A 26,877-nucleotide genomic window follows, 5' to 3' on the forward strand; every position below is an offset into this window, starting at 1 on the left:
ATATATATATATATATATATATATATATATATATATATATATATATATATATATATATATATATATATATATATATATATATATATATATATATATATATATATAAGAAGATGGAGTATAAATGTATTAATTCAAGGATTATGTGGAGTAAAATAAAAGTTGGATGTGAAAAGTGGGTTATAGTAAGAGACTACTTCCCGGTAAAGGTGGGTCTTAGACAGGGATGTGTAATGTCACCATGGTTGTTTAATATATTTATAAATGAGGTTGTAAAAGAAGTAAATGCTAGGGTGTTCGGGAAAGAGGGGTGGGATTAAATTATGGGGAATCAAACACAAAATGGGAAATGACACAGTTACTTTTTGCTGATAAAACTGTGCTTATGGGAGATTCTAAAGAAAAGTTGCAAAGGTTAGTGCACGATTTTGGGAGAGTGTGTAAAGGTAGAAAGTTGAAAGTGAACATAGAAAAGCATAAGGTGATGAGGGTATCAAATGATTTAGATAAAGAAAAACTGAATATCAAATTGGAGAGGAGGAGTATGTAAAAAGTGAATGTTTTCAGATATTTGGGAGTTGACGTGTCAGTGGATGGATGTATGAAGAATGAGGTTAACCATAGAATTGATGAAGGAAAAAAGGTGAGTGGTGCATTGAGGTATATGTGGAGACAAGAAACATTATCTATGGAGGCAAAGAAGGGAATGTATGAAAGTATAGTAGTACCAACACTCTTATATGGGTGTGAAGCTTGGGTTGTAAATGCTGCAGCGAGGAGGCGGTTGGAGGCGGTGGAGATGTCCTGTCTAAGGGCAATGTGTGGTGTAAATATTATGCAGAGAATTCGCAGTGTGGAAATTAGGAGGTGTGGAGTTAATAAAAGTATTCGTCAGAGGGCTGAAGAGGGGTTGAGGTGGTGTGGTCATTTAGAGCGAATAGATCAAAGTAGGGGAAGGAAGGTAGGGTAGTTGTCGTCCTCGAAAAGGTTGGAGGGAGGGGGGTAAAGGAGGTTTTGTGGGCGAGGGGCCTGGACTTCCAGCAAGCATGCGTGAGCGTGTTAGATAGGAGTGAATGGAGACGCATGGTATTTGGGACCTGATGAGCTGTTGAAGTGTGAGCAGGGTAATATTTAGTGAAGGGATTCAGGGGAAACCGGTTATTTTTATATAACCGGACTTGAGTACTGGAAATTTGAAGAACAATGCCTGCACTTTAAAGGAGGGGTTTGGGATATTGGCAGTTTGGAGGGATATGTTGTGTATCTTTATACGTATATGCTTCTAAACTGTTGTGTTCTGAGCACCTCTGCAAAAACAGTGATTATGTATAAGTGAGGTGAAAGTGTTGAATGATGATGAAAGTATTTTCTTTTTGGGGATTTTCTTTCTTTTTGGGTCACCCTGCCTCGGTGGGAGACGGCCAGTGCGGTGGCCATTGGAGGGGAGGAAGGGAACCAGTTGACAAGCTTGTCAACATTATTAACGGTAGCCCACCATCCTCAGCCTCGTGGCCTCATTCTCATTTCACTCTCCACCTGACTATTCCTCACCATTCCAACCTCTTCTGACCGGATACCTTTTATCCCAACTATTATTATATTATTCAAGGGGAAGTATTAAACACATAAGGGTCATACAGCGTCTGGGGAATGGGAAATAATCAGAAATGAGCCAGAAAAAAAAGGGGGCAACTACAATTCTTGGAATTAAGCTCTCCTCACCAGCCACAAGGCACCTCCTTGGAAGGTACTTACCATCGTAGACGACGGGGATGCGCCTGCGGTAGTAGACAAGGGCAGGAAGCGCACCTAAGGAGTACTCGTCTGCTAGCTCAGGGTCGTTTATCTTGACGAAGGCAATGCCCAGCTGGTCAGCGTCATCGTCCACGTTTTCCAGTTCCTGCAAGGCCTTGACGCAGCGCCGGCACTCGTTCTTGTCTGCAGGGTGAGATCAAGTCAGCTACTATTCCCTTGCCTACCCTCTTGTTTCTTACCCTTTACATGTGTTATTAATGTGATGAAGATTCCTGAGTTACATCATGTTGACGCAACGTACGTTTAGTCATCATTATTAAGTCATATACAAATTTCAATAAGCGGTTTACATTGCAGTTGTCCAGGCGTTAAGTATGTATTGAGGCCAAAGATAATCAACAAGAGTTAACACACGTTAGGCGGAACATACCCACCTGAGCTGCAGGGATGGACGCGTCGGACCAGCTACTTTGACATAGCCACCAACAAATAAGCTGCTCTCTATTAAAGGAGACCTTAACATTCCTTGAACGCCTTGTTTGTGTGTGTAAAGATAAAAGATAATGTTCAAAGGAGTATTTACGACTAGCTGAGTATTATGAAGAGCATCTAGGATGTTTTACCGGTCACGCTGCATGAAACAAAGCACATAGCAAAAACGTGCACTGTAACCCGAATTCCAGAAAATCTGTTTGTCCAGTTGGGATAAATATAGTTGCTGTCAGTATTTCTATATACATTTTTTTCAATGAACCGGCCGTATCCCACCGAGGCAGGGTGACCTAAAAAGAAAAACAAAAATTTCTCTTTTTAAATTTACTAATGTATACAGGAGGGGTTACTAGCCCCTTGCTCCTTCTATATAATTATGTTCCTTAAAAAAATATCTGGTCGTTATAAGCAACACGAGTAATAAAAACATTTAGAAACTATTAAAATTTAAACCCTCTGACGCTAAATACAAATTTGCATTTTTTATCAATCAATTTAATGTCAAGAGTATTTAAGAGTGCCACAAGTTTTAAAATATATTTATCACGTTATTGATCAAGCAAGCATAATGACACTCCAACAGACATAACTTCAACCTTCAATAGTTTGAGTCAGGGTGCCGATGTGTCCTTTCAGTCCGATTCCGAGTTCAGTGTTCTCTGTGTACGTACTACAGTACGAATAAATGGTAATTATCATAACCATAATTTTTAAAGGGTGGACCGAGAAGCCAGCGGAAGGTCATAGTCAGGTGACCAAAGGCTCCATCTACGGAGCCTTTGTTCTGTTTCTTGACAAACCTAACCTAACCTAACGTGCTACATCTGTAGAACAAGCAGTGTGATATAACCTTATAATACTAGTTGAAGTTATTTGTAAAATGTTTTTCTATCATAAATAATATCAATATTTGTTATTCCATAAGAATTAACGTCCATTTCATAATAGGGAAGTAAATACGGTAGAATGATGATAATTTCTGTGATGGTATTTTCTATGTACCATTACGCGCAGCATTAAAGCTAATTGACATGAAAATAAAACGTGTATTATTAAACTAAATCAAATGAAAATTGACAAACATTAGCCTATGTATATAATAACAACAGAAGGGTGGTTACAAAAAATCGAAAAATGTATAAACAATAATTAAATTAATGATTAATTATACTACTTGGTTTAGTAGGCAAGGTAGTTAAATAAAAAATAAAAGCAGTACAAATAAAATATACAATCAGTTTGTAAGAGTGAAGTGATAAAATATTAGGAAGCTCTGTACACGTATTTTGAAATATTCAGTGAGCTGGACTGATAAAAGTTGTCTCTAACAAAGTTATGCATCATGTTAGATTAGGCAATATCTAAGTATCTTTTTCTGATTCAAGATTTTCGTTACCTTTAACCTGCTGCCCTTGTTCCTCTAGCAGTAAGTAGGTTCACGGATGTTAGTCGACAGGGCTAGTCTTTCATACGAACTAAGGTACAGTAACAGCTCTTAACCTTTAAAATTAATCTATGAAAAATGTGGTATAGTATTGTTTTTCATCAGTCCATTATTTTGACTTGATACTGGTGAGGGGCTCTTGATCCAAGGAATTAGACTTATTTTTCTCTTGCTTGGATTGAATTTCATGCCTCCCATTTCACAGGCACTATATGACCCCTACAGGTATAGCGCTTTCCTCTAATATACAACAATTGTGAAAGGCATTAATCTTCAGTGGCTGATTCAGTACAGATGAATGCCTCTTCAGGTTCCCTATAAATTCTTCAATGCTAATACTGACCTACATTATCAACTTATATCGCACTCTGTACTATTCATATCGCGTGCCTCGACGCACTGGAAACTAGGATTACGCAATATGGTGGATATCTTTCTTGGATTGCGCAGCGACAGAAATGCACAGTTTCGATTTTGATTCAGTCCATTTTTCTAAGAGCTTTCACTAATATTTTGCTTACCGCACTTATTTGTGAGAGTGACGACCACAGTTTAAGATCTTCTGTCACCTATCTTGAGTATCGATGCAATTTTCAATATTTTCTTCGCATTTGCCAGTTTATCCTCATCAGATGAAACAGGTTTCAAGAAATACTCCAGAACATATACTCATGTTTCTCGGTACATTTTCCGTCATATACAATTTCATTTTTTATTTTATTTAATGTTCAATTGCAATTTCTTAAATGGCTCTCTAATTATTTCAAGGATATCCATTTCATGTGCTCGTTGGGAACATAAAACCTGCTCCTTAATATTTTCTTTCTCCAAATACTTTCTAAAATGTGATATTCAGTATTTCTTATATTTCCGCATCTCAATCTTATTTCTTCTTGTATTATACTTATTTCAAATATAACGAGGTGTGTGCATGTTTGTGAATATGTGTGTATGAATGTAGTCACCTAGAGGTTGTTGGTGTTGAGTCATAACTCCTGGCCTCGCCTCTATCACTGGTTTTACAAGTTGCTAACCTACTGAGCGATATCGTACCTGGAATTTAAAGCTACTTACCAGTCTGCCTCCATTTCCTCATCCAGAGAGTTTAATTTCCTATCCGAGGGATTAATTTCCTAATCATCCTGATATTAACTCTTCAAGGCTAAGGAATTGATCGCCTTTAAATTACCTCTCCACTTCTTCCATTAGCTCTAATATGAAAGTCGCCTCTGTATTCCACCGACAAAGCCTGCTGCGCAAGCGAAGAGTTTCGGCAATTAAGCTAACCAAATGTTGCACATGTGCCTTATTCTTCACCATGAAACGAAAGGATTTCCCGACATCTCTATAATACAATCTCGTGTTTGTCTTCCATTTGTATCCACTTCTCTGTTTATCTTTTCAAACTGTTTTTTGCTATCCGGCCGTCAATTTTTTTGAGTATTTCGTACGTCATAATGATGTCGTGTCTAGATTTCCGGCCATCCAAGATTGCGAATCAACTACCTCAGATTTTCCTCGTATGTCAGTAATTTCTTTTAACGTAGACTTAAGTTTAGAGATTTAACAAGCTACTGATAGCGTCGCTGTGCATGTTTGCTATATTTTAAAAATTCTACGTTGGTCAAGTACTGCCATTTTTACAAAATATTAGCTGTTGCATGTTGTGCTTGCCAAAAGCTGTTAGCATTCTGTTTAAACGCTAATGGAGTGCATGGTCTAAAACAACATAAAAAAAGGAAATCAACAGTGATGAAAAATAATAAATGTAGATTAAAACTAAAAGCATTAACTCTGTTGAATACGGAAATATTATATAAAAAAGGGCACACAAATGTAGAAGTCACATAAATGTAGTGAGATAAAAGAAAATGGGACGAGGCCACAACAAAAAAATAGTGTTGATGGTGGCCAGGCGAGGCTAGGCAGGCACGAGATGTACAAATGTGTGGCCTGCTGCTGCTACTTACGTTCCCCATGGTTGCAAGCGTCTCCGTCGTAACCTGCCGAGGTGGTACACGAACATCAGTGCATCACTCCACACCCTTACCCACCAACACCTGGTCACCGAACACTCACACAGCACAAACATCGAGAGCAGGTCCACTGGATCACAATACTAGATGACACTGTTAGCGCAATGGGCGATAGATCGATTATGGAACGGCCTTAATAGCTCAAGTGCACTCTACAGATCTTGGACGTAACAAATTAATTCACTGAATACTGAATAAAGACAGATAGCTAAAAATCTACTCATGATCCTAGTTCATAGAGTGACGTTATTACACAGTTCATGACTACGAGAAAATTAATAAAGACTAAATCATGGAAAGAATTCATGAATGAGAGAAGGAAATAAATATTTTAAGTAGTGTAGAGAAACTTTAACACACCAGTAACCAGCAGAAGGCCTCGGGTGCAAACCATGTGAATAACTTGAGTGGAGTTTCTAAGTCTATATCAAAACTTGAGTGGAACTTCTAAGACAACGACACAGTCGATCTATCACCAAGTCATGTTCAATATCTTTATGGATATATTTAATTATAGGCCGAAGTTATAAGATATTAGGTAAGATCTGCGACCCCAGGTTATTACCCTGTGATTGTATGCGGTTCAGTGGGTAATTTTTTGAAGGTGGATTAGTGGACGTGAGTGTTCAATGGGTGGTTTTTGAAGGTGCCAGTGGGCCGTTGTGACTAGTTTTGTGTGTGCATCAGTAGGGGAACTAATGGGTTAGCAGTGGAGTGGACGTATTCATAAAGTGGAAGCGGTTAGTTAATACTTCTGAGTGTGCCTGTGGGTGGAGCTGTACAGCCACAACTTACAAAATAACTTTGAAAAAGAAAGCTACACATATTTTTTTTTGCTATAACCTTGCTAAAAGTAGTGTAGATACCACTAAATCAAATTCAGCGAAATATTACAAAAGTCAACATACTCCCATAATTTTATATAATACTAAATGGAATTAGGCTAACCTTTGGAGAGTTAGATTAAAATATAATAAAATTATAGAAAGGTCGGGTCAGCTTTGGTACAAATTACATAATATTCATATATCCCAATTCTCGTGATATATCTATTACTCCATAATGCAAAAATACCCAAGTAATTTTTTCAGAAAAATAGGTTTTCAGCGCCGTGGCTAAAGAGCACGACAAATATATATCTTGTAATTACGGCAAAAGCCACTTGTTTTTTCACTAGAATGCGACCTCAACTGTCGACTTGCACCCGATACTTATTTACTGGTAGATGAAGAAGGGCAGTAAGTGTAAGGAGACTTGCTCAAACGCCTCTCTCTCTCCCCGGAAATCGAACCTGGATCTACCACTGTTTTCTCAATTTATCCAAGCCTTCTTTTTGGAATTTAGTCATTTTTATTAAGCAGTTATTTTATACAGAAATTTTTCATTATCTTCATACATACTTGTATAACATTTAATTCTTTTTGGCATATTACAGATATAAATTTTAAGTAATAACGAAGCAAACACCGATCTTTGAGGCACAACCCTGCTGACACTACCATGTGGAGATTTTTCTTGTATTACTGCATTACCCATGCAAATAAAAAATCTCTCATCCAGGGGAAAAGTTTCTATTTTATTCCTACTGAGATTTTATTTTCCAGATTCATAAATAACAAAAAAGCACAGTGCCGTGACTGAAACAATACACAAACAACCCGCACATTCTCTCCTTTCTGACAGTGTGACTGTAAATGGTCCATGTCGGACCGAAACGTCGTCGTAAGCTCCTCTCTCCTATGTGCGAGTTATTTGTGTTTTGCAGATTAATGTTTGACGAGGAACTCTATTACAGTTTTCTTAAAATGCAAGTTGCCCATCAATTTTTCTTCAATAATTATTGTAATTCAGTCGCATTATACTGATAGAAAACCAAATATTTGTTAGAAGGTGTTTGCTGTTCATGTATTTTATTCACTTTTCAAGCATTTTAGCAACACACTGCCAGTAAGACAGGCTTATACTTGAAAAGGCCTTTCTTTTCTCATATTTAGAATATCGACATAATGTACACTTTTCTATTTGTCTGCCAGATTACTCTATTGTAAGTGAAACCTCGTGAGTTTGGCGCTCTTTGAAATAGTCTTGCAACGAGTTCTACAATTATTTTCACTACGTGGCTTTGTATTGGTTTGCCAGTAGAGTTGTAGAGGAGTGGAACAAACTCCCAGGCAGCGTCATAGAGGTAAGAACTTTTGGGTAGTTTTAAATATAGGTTGGACGGGTACATGAGTCTAGGTGGGTGTGAGTTGGACCTGCCTTAGCACGGGCCATTAACTGTACTGTAGTGTTTCTTCATTGTGTTTCTGCGTATATATATATATATATATATATATATATATGTATATATGTATATATATATATATATATGTGTATATATGTATATATGTATATATGTATATATATATATATATATATATATATATATATATATATATATATATATATATATATATATATATGTGTATATATATATATATATATTAAAAATACTTTCTTTTTCACATCCCTCCAGCATCTGTTGAGCCATTCTTTATTGTTTCCTTTTTCTTCATTCTTTTCTAGTGAACACTAGGTCTAGCACTGACTGTTTTGCCTTCTACTAGAGGCGCTACCATACTCCTGTTGTTAAGGTTCTTCGCTCATATTATGTGCCTTATCTCTCTTATATAACTATCAACCATATATTTGTTGATAAATAAATGCTTGGCTCTCTCTCTTCCTGGATGTTTTTTATTTAGATTTATTATTAATTTGGTTTTCGATGTCCATAATAAATGACTCGCCTGCCACGGCTTCCAGCCCTACGTTCAGTGAATGTGTGAGTTGGGGGGGAGGGGGGTTGCGCGTGTGTATGGGCGTGTGCGTGTGTCAGTGGTTGGGGCTTGTGAGTGTGGTTGCAGCTTGTGAGCTTGGGCGCAGCTTTGTGAGAGTGGGTGAACTTGTGAGTGTGGGCGGAGCTTGTGAGCGTGGGTAGAGCTTCGAAGAGTGAGGCTGGCCCCGTGCCTTTATCACAGTGCATACAGATATAAGGTGTGATTAGCGCACAGTGAATGGCAGTGGCACTATGAGAAGGTGCCAAGACCACTGAGTCAGGCTCTAAGGATGCCAAAGGCTTTACATAACATAACTAATGACGTAAGACAACAGTATATGAGCACCAACCCAATCATGCAAAATGATCATTAATTTTGCATATATATATATATATATATATATATATATATATATATATATATATATATATATATATATATATATATATATATATATATATATATATATATATATATATATATATATATATATATATATATATATATATATATATATATATATATGGGGTCCACCTCTGGTGTAAATTGTGGGACCCATAGCCTCGGAGAAGTGGATAAAAAGGCTTCAAGGAAGAATATTTGGATTTCTTCCTGAAGCCGTTTGAAAATTCCACTTCCCCTACCACCCCATCTGAATAAATTCTTGACTGCACTGAAGGAATTGGTACTCAAAACCTTAAGCCAAAAATTATATATATTTGACAGTATATTAATATGAAAAAAATTTACACTGAAATGAGACAGCAGGCTTCACACATGCTGTGAGAGAAAAAAAACAAGAGTATTAAAACTATGATAAACTACACAATACCTCAGCACACTATAAAGGGCAAGCTGTTAGATTATACTCGTAAGCCAAAGCCAGCTAGAGAAAGATCTTGTAAGCATAACATCAATGAGCTTAGCTTTGATATTACGACATGTGATTATGAAGCTTGATGTGATAGGCATCAAAGATACCCTGATCAGTCACGTGTGTTTTACCAGCGAGAAATGGCAGTGAATGTTATAACCAGCAAATTGAAAGTTTGCTAGAGTTAGGCAAGATCTTTAACACCAGAAGCCAGACATAGCCATCACAACTACAATTAGACACTGTAGCTACATAAAAACAGCCAGGCACAGTAGCTACACAACGACAGCCAGGCAGAGTAGGTAAACAATGAGAACCATACACTGTAGCTACACAACAGCAGCCAGGCACAGTAGCTACACAATAAGAGCCAGACACAGTTGCTACACAACGACAGCCAGGCACAATAGCTACCCAATAATAGCCAGACATAGCAACTACACAACAACAGCCAGGCACAGCAGCTGCACAAGAACAGCCAGGCACAACCACAGCCAGACACAATAGCTACCCAATAAAAGCGACACAGCAGCTACACTATAAAAGCCAGACACAGCAGCTACACAACAGCTAGACATACCAACTACACAACAACACCAGAGAGCAGCTACACAACAGCTAGGCATATCAACTACACAATAGCAGCCAGGCACAGCAGCAGCTACAAAACAGAAAGACATATTAGCTACAAAAAAGGAGCCAGACACAACAGCTACACAGCAAGCGACAATTTGCCACTGTAATTCAGAATATTCGTTGATTAAATGTGGCAAGCTGTGAGAACATGGGAGAGGACGGGAACCGTACTGAGCAATGCCTAGTAATGCTACACAGTGCCTAGCAATGCTACGCAGTGCCTAGCAATACTATGCAGTGCTTAGCGATGCTACAGTGCCTAGCAATGCCACCCAGTGCCTAGCAATGGAAGGCATTGCCACGCAGATCCTAGCAATGCCTAAGTGCTACACAGTTTAGCATAGCCACATTGCCTAACAATACCTGGCAGTACTACACAGTGCTTAGCAATACCACAGTACCTGGCGCTGCCCTCAAAGCCTAGCAATGCCTCACAGCGCTACCTAGCAGTGCTACAGCCAGCAACACAGGTGACAACACATTAACACCCGCCATACCTGGCATGGATGAAAACTGTCCAGGACCCAGGGTGATCATTACCACTGACTTATAACCTTAACCGTATCCACCTTAATTATCATCTTAATGATGACCACCTAAATGATGATCACCATAATATTAATGACCAATACCTTAATGATGATTTGATATTGGCTATCTTAAAGATCATCAGTCATGGTAAACACATGCATTACTTAAGTTTCTGACTGTTCTCTTAGGCTTGTGAGTGAAACAAAAATGTTTGGTTTTATATGCTTGCCTCCTTACGTTAAACTAGCAAGGGTCCTACAGCACTTCAGGAATTTAGGTAATCAGAACTGATCTATGGAAGGGGAAGGAGCTATCAATTCCTAGGATCAAAGGCAATTAATTCCCAGGATTAAAGGTACTATTAATTCCCAGGATACAAGGTACTATCAATTCCAAGGATCAAAGTCCCATGACCAAGAATCAAGGCACTCGCTCTTGAAGGTAGAAAAAAGTTAAATGCTGAAAACTGTAAAGCGTTAGAAAATTATATACAAAATAAAAACTACAGCACTAAAGAACTAAGGCCTATAAGAAATGTGTATCTACCGGCAGCAGCAACTACAGCAATACACAACAAGAAGCAATACGGGCATGTATATCTCTACGATAAATGGGCGAAAATCCTAATGCTAAACACGTGAAAGATAATGCGTGGGAGTACATGGGAGAGACAGACAGATAGACAGATAGATAGACAGAGAGAGAGAGAGAGAGAGAGAGCAAAGGCCATATAGTCCATATTGAGGCTATCTGCTGAGAACTATAACTACAGTCAATTTCTAACTACAGTGTAGCTGTGGCACTATGAGAAGATACTTAAGGCTGAATAGGGAAGAGAGAGAGAGAGAGAGAGAGAGAGAGAGAGAGAGAGAGAGAGAATATTACCACTCGAGGGTCACCATCATGTACTCACAGAAGAGGACAGCGACAAACTCCTGCTCCTCGACGATCTTGTCGAGGATCTTGGCGTTGACTTCCTCGATCTGGTCTGGCAGCTCCATGGCCTCTAGGCTGGTGAGAAACTCCAGCACGTTCGCCTCGTCCATCAAGTCACCTGTGTAAGGTAAAGCAAGAAGTAAGGTCAGGGAAGGGGAGTCACATGGGGTTGGACACTCCTCACATACTGGTCAACGAAAGTTCGCTTTTTAATCTTTTGTCATTATCTATTTTTTCCTTCACCTTACATTTTCTGTTAAAGCAGATATAGCATCTGGTCTTTGTCTGTCTCTTATTGTTGCTTCCTGACTCATTATTATTAGACACTATTTCCTGAGGGTATTTGTAATTACAAATTGCTAATTATACAAACACACAAAAGAGAAAGGTATTACGACAATAAACACATGCTCTGTTACAAATACTTGATGCTCAATTACTCCTTCATTTTCTGAACCCTCACAACTAAGTTATGTGGTCCAGGTTTTAGTCAGACTGAAGGTAAACCTACAAAGTGACACCTCCAACTGACTTTCATATTATTTTGCAATTCATGGGGAATAGCCGAACCCGTAAGGGTCAGTGTTACCTTGGGAGTGGGAAAATCCCAATATGTAAACTATATGACCTATACAAGTTTAGAGCTTAATTTGATAATAACAATAATAAAAATAATAATAATAATAATGAAAGATTGGATATCAGATTGGAGGGAGAGAGTATGGAGGAGGTGAATGTATTCAGATATTTGGGAGTGGACGTGTCAGCGGATGGGTCTATGAAAGATGAAGTGAATCATAGAATTGATGAGGGGAAAAGGGTGAACGGCGCACTTAGGAGTCTGTGGAGACAAAGAACTTTGTCCTTGGAAGCAAAGAGGGGAATGTATGAGAGTATAGTTTTATCAACGCTCGTGTATGGGTGTGAAGCATGGGTGATGAATGGTGCAGCGAGGAGAAGGCTGGAGGCAGTGGAGATGTCATGTCTGAGGGCAGTGTAGTGTGAATATAATGCAGAGAATTCGTAGTTTGGAAGTTAGGAGGAGGTGCGGGATTACCAAAACTGTTGTCCAGAGGGCTGAGGAAGGGTTGTTGAGGTGGTTCGGACATGTAGAGAGAATGGAGCGAAACAGAATGACTTCAAGAGTGTATCAGTCTGTAGTGGAAGGAAGGCGGGGTAGGGGTCGGCCTAGGAAAGGTTGGAGGGAGGGGGTAAAGGAGGTTTTGTGTGCGAGGGGCTTGGACTTCCAGCGGGCATGCGTGAGCGTGTTTGATAGGAGTGAATGGAGACAAATGGTTTTTAATACTTGACGTGCTGTTGGAGTGTGAGCAAAGTAACATTTATGAAGGGATTCAGGGAAACCGGCAGGCCGGACTTAAGTCCTGGAGATGGGAAGTACAGTGCCTGCACTCTGAAGGAGGGGTGTTAATGTTGCAGTTTAAAAACTGTAGTGTAAAGCACCCTTCTGGCAAGACAGTGATGGAGTGAATGATGGTGAAAGTTTTTCTTTTTCGGGCCACCCTGCCTTGGCGGGAATCGGCCAGTGTGTTAATAAAAATAATTAAACAATAATAATAATAATAATAATAATAATAATAATAATAATAATCCACTCTTAAAGGGAACTAACCGTCATAGTGGATGGGTTCCTTGTTTCTGAAGAAGGAGAGAGCGGGAAAGATCTTGATACCGTAAGACTTTGCCAGTTTCTTGTCGGCCACCTTGACGAAGTGGACGCCGAACCTGTCGGTGTCATCGTCGATGGTCTCCAGCTCAGACAGTACCTTGTCGCAGTCCTTGCAGCTCCTCTTGTCTGCCACGGGAGACAACACTTGTTAGTTGGCTCAGCCAATACTACTGCATTATTATTATAATCCCTGTGGGTACTTCAGGGTAATTTTCTACAAAGAATGAGAAATCGTTTTAAAAAAAATTGCATACTGGGATATAAAGTAAAACTTGTGGTATTTATGAAGAAATATTATTAGTATGATTTCCTACAAGGATTACTACTTACACCGATATCTGCTTTTAATTTATATAAAGAAGTCCTAGAAGAAAAATGGTTGTAACTATGACCATAATTTTTAAAGGGGTGGACCGGCAAGCCAGCGGAACGCCTCGGTCAGATGACCAAAATCTCCAATGGCGAGTCATCATATGACTAAGACCCGCGCCAGGAAACACTTTTCCTGTTTCCTGACAAACCTTACCTAACCTAACCATCCTAGAACAAATAAATAAGGATACATTTACTGATGATGGACATTTCTGTGCAATATAAAATTAAAATGATCACAAATCCCTACAAAAAAATAAAAACTTGGATAGGCTGAGCTTGGATAGCTCAAGATTATTATTATTCCCGTAAAGAATACTGAAATAAGAAACTCACTGTACTATACTGGCAAACATCACAATATCTTGCACGTATACCTGGAGTTTACCTTTAGAGAGTTCCGGGGGTCAACGCCCCCGCGGCCCGGTCTGTGACCAGGCCTCCTGGTGGATCAGAGCCTGATCAACCAGGCTGTTACTGCTGGCTGCACGCAAACCAACGTACGAGCCACAGCCCGGCTGGTCAGGTACCGACTTTAGATGCTTGTCCAGTACACAATAAAAATATTCACAAAGTGCATTATGAAAACATTGGAATATGCAGTCGTACTATGATGCTTACACTTAATGTACTATTACTGCATTCATGGGAAGACTGCTAAACCCGCAGGGGTCATACAGCGCCTGGGAAAAAGGAGGTAATCAAGTTCCACCCAGGTAAAAGGAAGGTAACGCCAATTCCTTGGATCAAGAGCTCCTCAACAGTAAGACAAAATAGAAAATGTTTAGAGACATGCAACAAAATTGTTTCCTGCATTAATTGAGAACAACAACGAAGAACTACTAAACAAACGACATTAACTTTGTCAGCCGATAAGAGAAAAAAAAAAGATATATATAAGACATAAGAGAACAGAAGCACAATGTAGCGGGGAACTAGAAGACAACGTAAGATGTTGCAAAATAAACATATAAAAAAATACATAAAAAGTGAAGTGAGCGAAAAACCAAAAAGAGAAAACGGGTCCAGTACCTCAGTGAGCGTGCTAGGTTTAAAGCCTATTAACGGCACGTGGTGCCATTAAGGCTGCATTCATCGTGTGCATTACCAATCAAAAACTCTTTTAATCTATAAAATGGGGATTCATCTCATTGTATATACGATGAGATATATACACCATTCTGTGTATACACACTGTGACGGTATCAGCTTCAAGCGTTACGACGTCACGACGTAGTTTCCCTCCACCACTGCACACAACGTCGACCTTCAGAAGCTGATGACATATTAAATCATCAAGCCAAAACCTAATTACCGGGTACAGGCTTGGCGTGTCTAGCTGATTCTTTATCAACGGCTTTTTGTATGTATTACAAGACCTTTAAAATATTAAAATACGTGAAACTGGTCAATTAACAAGAACTCATTTCAAATTAAGTCCTTTCTAAAATTTTCTTATACGTTTAAAGATATATTTTTTCATTTATGTTAATGTAAAAATTAATAGTTTTGTATCAAAAGAACCTTAGAAAACCGATACGTGTCGGTTCTCTGAACCGTTCATCTACAATCCTGTCAGACACTGCAGCTTCTTGGGATCTTAATACTTGCGAATTCTTCGCTTGCCTAACCCTTGGGCACGACCTACTTCCACATTGAACAAATGTGACACCACCTACGATTGCTGCACCTCTCCTGCCATACGGTTTATAAGCTGCTTCTCCGCACATATGCTGTATTCTATTCAAGATTGACGGACTGACCACATCGACTCAAGGTTGAGGGACTGTTTGCCTCATTCTCCTCCTGTTCTTCACGTTTCTCCTTCGTATGGACTGATGAAGTCACTGTGTGGCGAAACGTTTCCTCAATAAAGATACCCAAGAGTTGCACATGTGTCTAATTTATCAACCTTAGAAAACTTACCTAACCTTATTATAACAAGCGCAATTTAATTTAGCCTAATTATTGCATACACAAATTTTTGCTTGCCTTATTCGGCAAGAAGAGCGTTGCTATTTAAGCAAAAATAGCAAGTTTTACCTATTCGGCATGACATATATATATATATATATATATATATATATATATATATATATATATATATATATATATATATATATATATATATATATATATATATATATATATATATATATATATATATATATATATATATAATATATATATATATATATATACATATACATATATATATATATATATATATATATATATATATATATATATATATATAAATATATATATATATATATATATATATATATATATATATATATATATATATATATATATATATATATATATATATATATATATATATATATATATATATATATATATATATATATATATATATATATATATGTCGTGCCGAATAGGCAGAACTTGCTATCTTGGCTTAAATAGCAACGCTCATCTTGCCATATAGGACAGGTGAAAATTTGAGTATGCAATAATTTCGCCAAAATCATTCTGAACCTAACGAAAAAAATATATTTCATTGTGTTTGTTTAGTATTAAATTACTGTAAACCAGTGGTTCCCAAACTGGGGGTAAATTACCCCCTGGGGGTAATTTAACCATTTTTGGGGGGTAATGGAGGGTTGACAGAAAAAAAGTTATGAATTCTGAAAATCAAGAAAACAATGCGGTACCCGGTATGAGGATTATAATACAATAAATAAAAGAAAATATCTCAAGTGTTTTAATTTAGCCATATATATCAATAACAACAACATTTTGTGAAAGGGGTAACATGCTTTATGTGGCATGTTAAATTGGGTAACAAGCTGAAAAAGTTTGGGAACCACTGCTGTAAACAAATCTAAAATATATTTAGTTGGGTTAGGCTAAAATAAATTGAGCTTGTTATAACAAGGTTAGGTATGTTTTTTAAGATTCTTTTGGTGCAAAATTAATTTTTTTTTACATTAACATTAATGAAAAATATATATCTTTAAACGTTTAAGAGAAAATTTCGGAAAGGACTTAATTTTAAATGAGTTCTTGCTAATTGACCAGTTTTACATATTCGGCACGACATATATATATATATATATGATATATATATATGATATATATATATATATATATATATATATATATATATATATATATATATATATATATATATATATATATATATGCGTAGCCTAGATAGGCTATAAGCCCCAGAAGTAACCTGCAATAAAGTATACTGAACATTGCATGTGTCCACTTACTGCCATTAATCCAATTGTCCTTATTTTTCCTACCTTTCATACTCTCAGCATCAAGGTATTCCCCCCCCCCCCCGGGAAGCTAAATTTCTACTCTAGACACTGGAAATACTACGCGCTCTATAGGGCCATTTCTGTTTTAGCAAATTAACCTAGCTACTACCTTCCAGGTGAGATGGCCCTTGATTCCAATGAAGCTCTTAATTCAAGGAATTTTAGCTACACTCTTCCTTGAGTTAAACCCAATATAGCGCCTGACCATTAATAAATAATAACGACATGACAATATTAATTCAGGAATATATTTTAATATAATCCAATGGAACACCCAACAATGGTGTTGATATTGCGTATTTGCTGCTAACACCAAAGTAAGCTACTGACTTGGTTGGCGCTAACACTAAAGCCCAAACACCCAAAAAGGTGATAACTGGTTTGATTGGTGCTAACTTCGAAGTCCAGACATGATTATTTCTAAAATAAATAGCTCGCTTTAATTTATATTCGAAAACAAGTTTCTTTACATACAGGTCAGAAAATAAAATTGTCCTTGCATACAGTTAAAGAAAACAAAATAGATATTCACAAACAAATTAATCAAAATATCAGTCAGTATATAATCACAGAAAGCGTCCGACCACAGCCAGCTCTGGCACCGTGTACCTCATTAACATTCTCAAGTCATCACATTCATACATGAAAAATAGTGGCACTTAAATCCGAAGTTCTCATGCTCAATTTATTTTGTTACATAAATGGTGCGAGTCTTAATAATCGTGGGATAAAATTATTGTAGAATTAAAAGAAAATGTTTGTCACAAAAGTATTTAGAAACGTTGGTCATTAAAGTAGTAGAAGACCTGATCACATTCCAAGACATCACAACAGAAACTGAGAGGAAATCTTGCCAACAAGTACACATACTATGCGAAGAGCCAACTTATATTTATACACTTCTGCCATCAAAACAAAGTGTTTTAGCCTTAACACTGCCCGCAAGACTGCAGAAAATAAATTAGGTTTTTCTTTTTTCCATGCACGTCGCATCCAACTAACAATATGGGCCAAATGAGCAGATGTAAATCATGGAAAAGCGTAGGGATCATGGATCTACAGCCCTTCACTGACATCAAGTGATCCCATTGAAGGAAACAGTTGTAAAACTACTGTACCTAGCTTCTGGTGGTTCCGTAATATGCCGCATACAAAATAAATCACAGAGTATATACACCAAGAGGTGTATGTCTCTCAAGGTATACACACTGAGAGTTTAATGGTTTGTTATTAATTGGGTCAGATACAGCCCATCGACTACTCAAAGAGTCATCAAGGCTGTATGTCACCACCAATCAAGAATATTAACCCCTTGATGAATGATCCGAGTTGTTTTATTTTAACACGCTGGCCGTCTCCCACCAAGAAGGATGACCGGAAAAGTAGGAACATTTTCACTGTTACTTATTCATTGTCTCGCCAGATGAATGCTGACATCATAGTTCGAATGGCCTTCTGAACTGCAACATGTCCACTCCTTCGGAGTGCAGGCACTGTACTCTCACCATATACACACAAAGACATGCACTTCTCGGTGTATATATTCTTGGCCATTTTAGGAATTGAAGTAGTGGTGTACAGGTGCAATGCTGCCGTAATTACATTCGTGAGTCGATAGACTTTAAATCTAACAAATCATCCAACAAGTGGCCATTACGTATGCAGTGTTGCAAGTTGTTTGTCTGTTTATAGTGGGTTGCAGTCTCTCCCACGACGCAGTGGAACGATGCAACCCTCTAGCACTCACGCTTCCGCGTCGTAAATGTAGACATTATTTATGGATCCTGACTGTTCGACATGCATTCGCGACGTCAGTGCTTTCTGCTTTTACCCCTGCTGTGTCCAAGAGCAGATTTTGCAGTTACTTAGATCCATTCTATGTTACCTCCTGATTTAATCACATCATTATTAACATGTTAAAATTCAATTTTTGAACGAGTTTCCTCAATTTACATATAAACATTTACTTGGATATGGACCTTATTTCAATGGTTTACATTCATTTTTTTATGATCATAGCCGGGTGGTGGATGTTAACGTTGGAGTAAGCTATTTTAATGTGCTTGGTATTTAGAGTGGTCTGGGTGTATTTACTGGATATAGCGTGTTGGGGAAGAGTAGGTGATACATTGAAGGTAGTTAAGGGCTCTTAATCTAAGGCATTAAAAGCTGACCTTCCCATCGTTGTATCAATTTGATTGCTTCCCATTTCCTAGAAGAAGAATGCAGTTGTGTACACAGACCCTTTCCAAACTACAGCAACCAGCGCATTCCATCAGTGATTGCAGAAGGAAAGCTATGCAGATCTTCCTTCCCAGTAGGCAATGACAGACTCCTAACAGATACATTATTCTCTGAGACAGATTTCTAAGATCCTCTACATAGCTAGCATGACTTCTAACAGAATTAAAAACTTATTAACAAAGATATCCATCACAATATCCAATGCTGGTACTGTAGTTGTACCATCCCATGTGGGGTGTGTCACGTATGAGAAAGTATACGTGCAGAACATCCAAAAGCTCCAAACAACGCAGGAAGAACATATATACGCTTGCCAAGGGACAATTTGACAACACCTGCACCATACACCGTAACACCCATAACCATCTCATGGACTTGAGATGGTTATGGGTGTCAGGCTATATTCGTCAAGGAATCCAAACTGTGTCGCAGGCGCTGTTTAAACAAATCCACCTTTGTGAATAGTACTGATGTACTATTTCACCCAGGTAGATCTGTTTGTGACTTGATAAATCCCACTGTGTGGGCGAAACGTTATCAATAAAGGATCACATTATACTGCTTTTGTGTTTATTTTTCCATCATTACTTGTTTAAAAACGCAGGCAGTTTCATGACTTAGGAAATTTTAGTCCAAGAAAACCTATCCTAGTAGAGCACAACGATCACCGAGCTCCGCACTCCAGCCCGTGTACCACCTAACCTGACAATATAATATAATATAATATAATATAATATAATATATATATATATAGATATATATATATATATATATATATATATATATATATATATATATTCATTCAACAGCTGTCTTGGACATCACTGTTTAAATGATCCTTTGAATCCTTTGAACAGCAACATCCCCCACTCATACTTTAGACTGCAGACATTGTACTTTCTATCTCCAGGACACAGTTAGGTTAACCGGTTTTCCCTAACCCTTTCTTAAATGTAACCTTGCTTACATTCTAACAGCACCTGGACTCATTATGTACCTCTGTAATCTTTTGATTACCGCCCACAAGATGAGTATGGGGTAAAAAGCCACTTGCCTCTACTCATTCTAACCAAAGACACTCACACACGTCACCTAAATGTTCAAGCCCTTAGAACTCAAAACCTTCACATTCGCCTTCCAACCCATCATGGACGACCAATACCCCTCGTTCAGATGATCCTCTCGGTCAGCCTATTCTGCTCCACCCTTCCCAAGTGCTAAACACAACAACCCTTCCTCCACTCTCTGAATTATTCCTTACATAACACCATATTTTATTCTAATTTCTACACGCCTTATTCTCGGCATAATATTCAGACGAGACATTAATCTCAAACTGACATTTCCATTGTCTCTAGCCTCCTCCTCGCTGCAACGTTTTAAGCCCACGTCTAACACCAATATAAAATACATTCCCCTTTTAAGAACATAAGAACGTAGAAATGAAAGACTGCAACAGGCTTATTAGCCAATGCTAAGTAGATTCGACTCACACCCATTCATATACTCGCCACTCGTGACGAAACGTTTCCTTTAATAAATGTCCTGAACCGTACATAAGTGTCTTTTTCCACATCTTGTCGGTATCACCAGACCATTTCTCACTTATTTACCATTCCAACCAATATTTTAAGATACCCAGAGTTCTTGCCCCTATGATGCTACTTGGGAGTTTGTTCCACTTATTTACATCTCTATTTTAAAACCATTACTTTACTATATCATTTCTTAATATAAGTATGTCCAGCTTGAATCCATTACTGAGTCTTGTTTAAATGCATTCAGCACGTTATATATAATCCATATATTTACTTTTGTTTGCCAGAGTGCAGATTCAACACCTTCAGCCTCTCTTCGTAGGAATGGTTTCTGATACAGAGTATCAACTATGCCATTTTTCTTTATATATTTTCCATAGCATTTATGCCAACCTGTAATATGCAGACCAGAATTGAGCAGTACAATCTAAATGAGTTCGAACACTTACGCACTGTTGTCGTGGCTTCAAACTTCTATTTTTTGCATTCATTTTGACTAGATGTGCATTATTTAACTTATGAGTGCCATAATCATTCTTTTCCTAGGCTTAGAACCTTACATTTGTTTGCACTGAACTGCATCTGCCACGTCTCCGACCACATCAACCTTTCCAGGTCATCCTATAGCTTTCTAGTGTCCTCATCAAAAATTACCTGACGGCCTATTTCGGGGTCATCGACAAACTCGTCATTTAAGGTAATTCTCTTATCTATGTCGTTTATGCAGGTTGTGAACAACAAGGATCCCAATACTGACCCCTGTGGCACACCACTTGTGACAGGTTTCCATTCTGATTTCTCCTTATTCATGAAAACTCTCTCTGCTGCCTATCAATCAGCTATAAGCAAACTCATGAGATAATTTCTGTTCCTATACCATGTGCTATTATTTTCTTCATCAGTCTTTTGTGTGAGACATATATGCCTTATTCAAGTCTATATACATACTATCATATTCTTTATCTTGATCTACTGACTCACAAACCTAAGTGAAAAACGTTAGTAAATTCGTAAGGTAAGAACGCTCTTTGTAAAAATAAGCGTGGAGATTCACCGATCATATTGTAACTTTCAAGGTAGCTTCGACTGTATCCTCAATTACTGATTCCATCAACTTTCTCACAATTGAGGTTAGGCTGACTGACTTAAAATTTGAAGCTAAGCAGCTATCTCCCGCCTTGTAAATGAATGGGTATCACATTTCCCATTTTCCACTTATCCGGTACAAGTCCTGCTTGTAGTGATGAGGATTGTAGTTGAAGAGGCTAGCTAATGGACTAAGTTCGTTTTCGCAGTCCTTTAGAACCCGTGCAGTTAGTCAGGACCGGGTTACCTGGAGGTTATTCCGGGGATCAACGCCCCCGCGGCCCGGTCCATGACCAGGCCTCCCGATGGATCAGGGCCTGATCAACTAGGCTGTTACTGCTGGCCGCACGCAGTCCGACGTACGAGCCACAGCCCGGCTGATCCGGCACTGACTTTAGGTATCTGTCCAGCTCTCTCTTGAAGGCAGCCAGGGGTTTATTGGCAATTCCCCTAATGCTTGATGGGAGGCTGTTGAACAGTTTTGGGCCCCGGACACTTATGGTGTTTTCTCTTAGTGTACCAATGGCGCCCCTACTTTTTATTGGCGGCATTTTGCATCGCCTGCCCAGTCTTTTACTTTCGTAGGGAGTGATTTCTGTGTGCAGATTTGGGACCATTCCTTCCAAGATTTTCCAAGTGTAGATTATGATATATCTCTCCCTCCTGCGTTCCAACGAGTACAAGTCAAGTGCTTCCAAGCGTTCCCAGTAGTTAAGGTGCTTGACAGAACTTATACGTGCAGTAAAGGATCTCTGTACACTCTCTAGATCTGCGATTTCACCTGCTTTGTATGGAGATGTTAATGTACAGCAGTATTCCAGCCTAGAGAGAACGGGTGACTGGTTTCAGGCTATGAAGGTCTCTGAGGACCATTGACTTGTTTGGTTTCAGGCTATAAAGTTCTCTGAGGACTGGGTGACTTGTTTGGTTTCAAACTATGAAGTTCTCTGATGTCCAGGTGACTTGTTTGGTTTCAGGCTTAGTAGTTCTCTGAGGAGTGTGTCATATGTCGACGCCCCTCGTCCTCTCTTCCGAGGCTTCCCTAGCACGCCCATGCGTTGCCCGCACTCACCTAAAATAAACATACGATAAACATACCTCTTTCCATAAGCACTCTCCTACCATTCCCCCACTCCCTCCCTCTATCTCTCCATCCCACCCACCCTCCCTCATTTTCCCTCGTGCTGACCCTTCTACTATTATTAAGATGTCACAGGCGTGCCAAGTCTCACTGCCCCTACTAGCTTCTACACAACTTTGGTGCAATCTTTGCTTCCTTCTCCTATTCTTCCTTTAACCTACTCTTTTTTCTCCTTACACGTCAACCTTCGATTTTTTTTCTTTTAATTCCCTACTTTGTGTTGTCATTTTTCCTTTCGGGTTTCCAATCTCCCTTTTCCTTATATCTTCTTCCTCCCTTTTGTGTTGTCATTCTCCCTTTTCCTTATATTTTCTTCCTCCCTTTTCCTTATATCTTCTTCCTCCCTTCTCCGCTTGCTTCTTCACTGTCATTATATTTTTAGCATTCACCTGACGTCTTTCTCTTTTCTCTTTTACACCTTTCTCTTTCTCTTTTACACCTTCCCCGGTATCGTCTTTCTAGTTATCATTGTGGAGCGCCTCCAAGTTGGTCTTGAAGTCGGTGTATCAAGACACGAGTCTCGGGTTTCACTTCAGAAAAAATACATCATATGTATTTTTACATTAACCTCGGTACACCTGCAATGTGTTGCTAGTCTAGCTCCCCCGTCCATCCTTCTGTTTATTTATTGACAGTTGTTTATTACAATTTAATCCGAGTTCATTCCACTATGGATTCAGTAGCTATGTAGACTTGAAAGACTTCCTTCCAGAAGAGTTGGAATTATTATTACGTGGGAATAACCGTTTCTCATAACTTAACATCCAATCTTGAAGTGGTAAGTCACCTGGTACTTACAACAACTTGCAGTATACAACCTGCTACTAACAACAACCTGAAGTATACAACCTGCTACTAACAACTTGAAGCATATAACCCGAAAGACTCTGGATCCCAGGAACTGGATCATCCCTCCCGTTCCCTGGATAAAAACTTCCCTCACGTTTCCTTAGTGTTCATCGTTCCATCCTAAAATAATATCTGTTTAATTCACTGTTCTTTTCAAGGGGAGGGAGGGGCCGCTAAACCTGAAAGGGTCATAAAGTGCCATGGGGGGATGCGAGACCTTCAGGTTCGATCCATGGAAGGGGAGGAGGCATCCAGTTCCTAGGATCAGGAGCTTCTCAACGACATGACGGCACCTCCTCCCAGAGTCTCATCTCTAGACTTGGCAGGGTCGTAATAATTTACAAGCTCTTAAAGAGATCTAAAAAAAAACGCCTCATCGTATTTACTTAAGTCAGAAAAATGCCCCCAGCTACTTTGAAACGTCGAAATACACAGCCAAATTCTGTTTTGGCACATTTTTCTCATATATTTTACTAAAAGTACCGGCAATTAATTTTGTCAACCAGTCACCATCGTCGTTACAGCTGCGTTAATTCATTCATGAAAACAGCCGATACTCCGCTGTTTACAACGTCTCAGTTGCCTGATATCATTTCAGTTGTTTTACATTGCTGAGTTAACAGGCTAAGAGCTGTTATCCTGCCTCAGCTCACTCCAAAGTCCAGCACTATCTAGGGTCTACTAACGTCCCCTCACCCCTCCCGGTATCCCTCCCCTAGGCTGCTAGTCATTAACAGTAGACTAACAACACCCGGGAACCTAGCTAGTTACTCCTAGGTGAACAGGCTGAAGGAAACATGTCCAGCTTCACCTGAATTAGGATCAAGAGCACATTACCCGCATCAAGGTATCCCTCTTGGAAGCTGAAACAGCGAAATCAGTATACTAAAACTATACCAAGTATACACCCACGAGCAGCGTTTCTTAACAGGGGTTTCCCGGAACCCTAGGGTTCCGTGAGAGGTCGCTAGAGGTTCCGAGAGAAATAGTGATAAATAGGCTAATCATATGTAAATGTATTTTCGAGTCATTTTTGTGTTTAATTTTATATTCGAAATTTTATTATACACGAACGGCATATTCTTGGAAAATTCTTGGGTATTATAATAAAGTCTTCAACCTGTTATATCATTTAAAAGTATAATAATAATGGGGAATAAATTTAGCGAAGTCTATACGGCACCAGTGCGAAAACCCCTTTAGTGGTCAGTGGACAGGAGCTGTAGATGATGGATTCGTATATCATCATTATTTTCCTTCCCTTTCAACACAAGTGTATGACTGGGTGAAGGATCCATACTCTGAATCTTCTGCTCATCCTGAGAACTTGACTTTAGGAGGAAGAACTTTGTGAGCTGCAGTCTGATCGTACACTTAAGATGAGGTTTACTGACCTATCCCTGAATAAGTTCCGGATTTCTGTGAAAGAAGAGTATCCTGCCATTCATAGGAAAGCAATATATTGGTGCAGTTTTTAACCTCTTACATGTATGAGTAAGCATTTTCTTATTTAACAAATATCTAGAGCAAAGTGTGTGTTTATTTAAAGTTCGACCCCGAATTAAGTATTCGTGTATCAAAAGACAACCACAGGTTTTACATTAGAGAAGTAAATTTCGTCATCTAAATTGGCTTCAAAAATAACATATCCTTAACCCATATATTTGTTCATATAAGATTTTGTCTTGATTTATCTTATGCCTTGTCAACACTGTCAATAAACGATTAAGTTATTGTAGTAGTTATTATCTGTTTTCGTTCTGTTTATATGCGTTATATATGGTATCGGTTATTTATGTTGTTGTTTTTTTTTTGTTTACAGATACGGTTAATTTTTTTAACTAGTTATTAGAAAAAAAATATATTATATTTTCCCTATGAACTTGAAGTTTATAAAAGAGAAATAAAGACATTAATGATAATATATAATTTTATATAGGTGCTCTCTGAGACATGAAAATTATTTCAAGAGTTCCGCAAGGGTAAAAAGGTTGAGAAACACTACACGAGTGTTTCAAGGTATCTGATTTATAGCCTCTGAAAATAAACTCTTTCACCTGGACCCACCTGACATCACCTCCACCACTTGACATCACCTCCACCACCTGGACCCACCTAACATCACCTGGACCTACCTGACATCATCAACTGAGGGAAGATAGGGAGGAGGAATGAAAGCTGAAAGGAGTAATGAGATGAAGAGAAGTGCAAGACTCAATGTACTATAGTACATCCCCCGAAAAGGATAACTGTTTTATTAACCGTATTCTTTTCCCTCCGAGGTTTTCGAGAGAGAGCCTGAGAACACTTCTCATGATCGGCTTCAAATTTTCAACGCTTGTCTACCTTACTAAGAGGAAAGATCGGAGTGCCAGTTAACTGTGTACATGTGAATTTGTCAATTTTACAGAGTAAAATGTAACAATGATTTCCATGTGATAACCTGAGAATGCCCCTCATGGTCAGTTTGAAGCTTTCAGTACCAGCGTATTTTGCTTGAACGGAAAAAAAGTTACAATTGTTATTGAACTTAATTCCAATTTATTAGTTTAAATAAATGATGGAGGTTAAGCTTTTCAAAAATTGTAATTATAAATGATTAAAATCTTATGATCTGTTACACCTCTGTTATACAGAACTACCGCGAATTATAAAAACATGGCGTGAAAGTGAGTCGTACACCCAATAAAAAATATTATTGTCTCCCTTTAATTTAGTATAAATCTTAAAAACACTGCCAATTTGGTTTCGCCAGATTGTTCGTAACTCAGTTTAAGTGTCTGACTAGGCTGAGCTCCAGCTCCCGAACCCCTTGAGAGTTTTGCTCTACAAGGGGTGGCCCGGTGGCCTTGTGTGGCCCGGTGGCCTGGTGGCTAAAGCTCCCGCTTCACACACGGAGGGTCCGGGTTCGATTCCCGGCGGGTGGAAACATTTCGACACGTTTCCTTACACCTGTTGTCCTGTTCACCTAGCAGCAAATAGGTACCTGGGTGTTAGTCGACTGGTGTGGGTCGCATCCTGGGGGACAAGATTAAGGACCCCAATGGAAATAAGTTAGACAGTCCTCGATGACGCACTGACTTTCTTGGGTTATCCTGGGTGGCTAACCCTCCGGGGTTAAAAATCCGAACGAAATCTTATATCTTA

The 26,877-nt window shown here is 38.6% G+C and overlaps 1 protein-coding gene across 1 annotated transcript in view; it reads right to left on the minus strand.

Annotated features, from left to right (window-relative positions):
• Nucleotides 1–26,877, minus strand: part of hlk (hulk) — a 118,231-nt gene that overhangs the window by 71,610 nt on the left and 19,744 nt on the right. Inside the window, exons 2-5 of the mRNA XM_070092126.1 lie at nucleotides 13,148–13,330; nucleotides 11,495–11,635; nucleotides 5,659–5,691; nucleotides 1,753–1,935 (exon numbers count right to left, since the gene is read on the minus strand). Of these exons, the coding sequence (XP_069948227.1) occupies nucleotides 1,753–1,935; nucleotides 5,659–5,691; nucleotides 11,495–11,635; nucleotides 13,148–13,330 (540 nt within the window). The remainder of the gene's footprint in view (nucleotides 1–1,752; nucleotides 1,936–5,658; nucleotides 5,692–11,494; nucleotides 11,636–13,147; nucleotides 13,331–26,877) is intronic.

The sequence above is a fragment of the Cherax quadricarinatus genome, chromosome 38 (assembly GCF_038502225.1).
Source record: "Cherax quadricarinatus isolate ZL_2023a chromosome 38, ASM3850222v1, whole genome shotgun sequence".
Taxonomy (NCBI): domain Eukaryota; kingdom Metazoa; phylum Arthropoda; class Malacostraca; order Decapoda; family Parastacidae; genus Cherax; species Cherax quadricarinatus.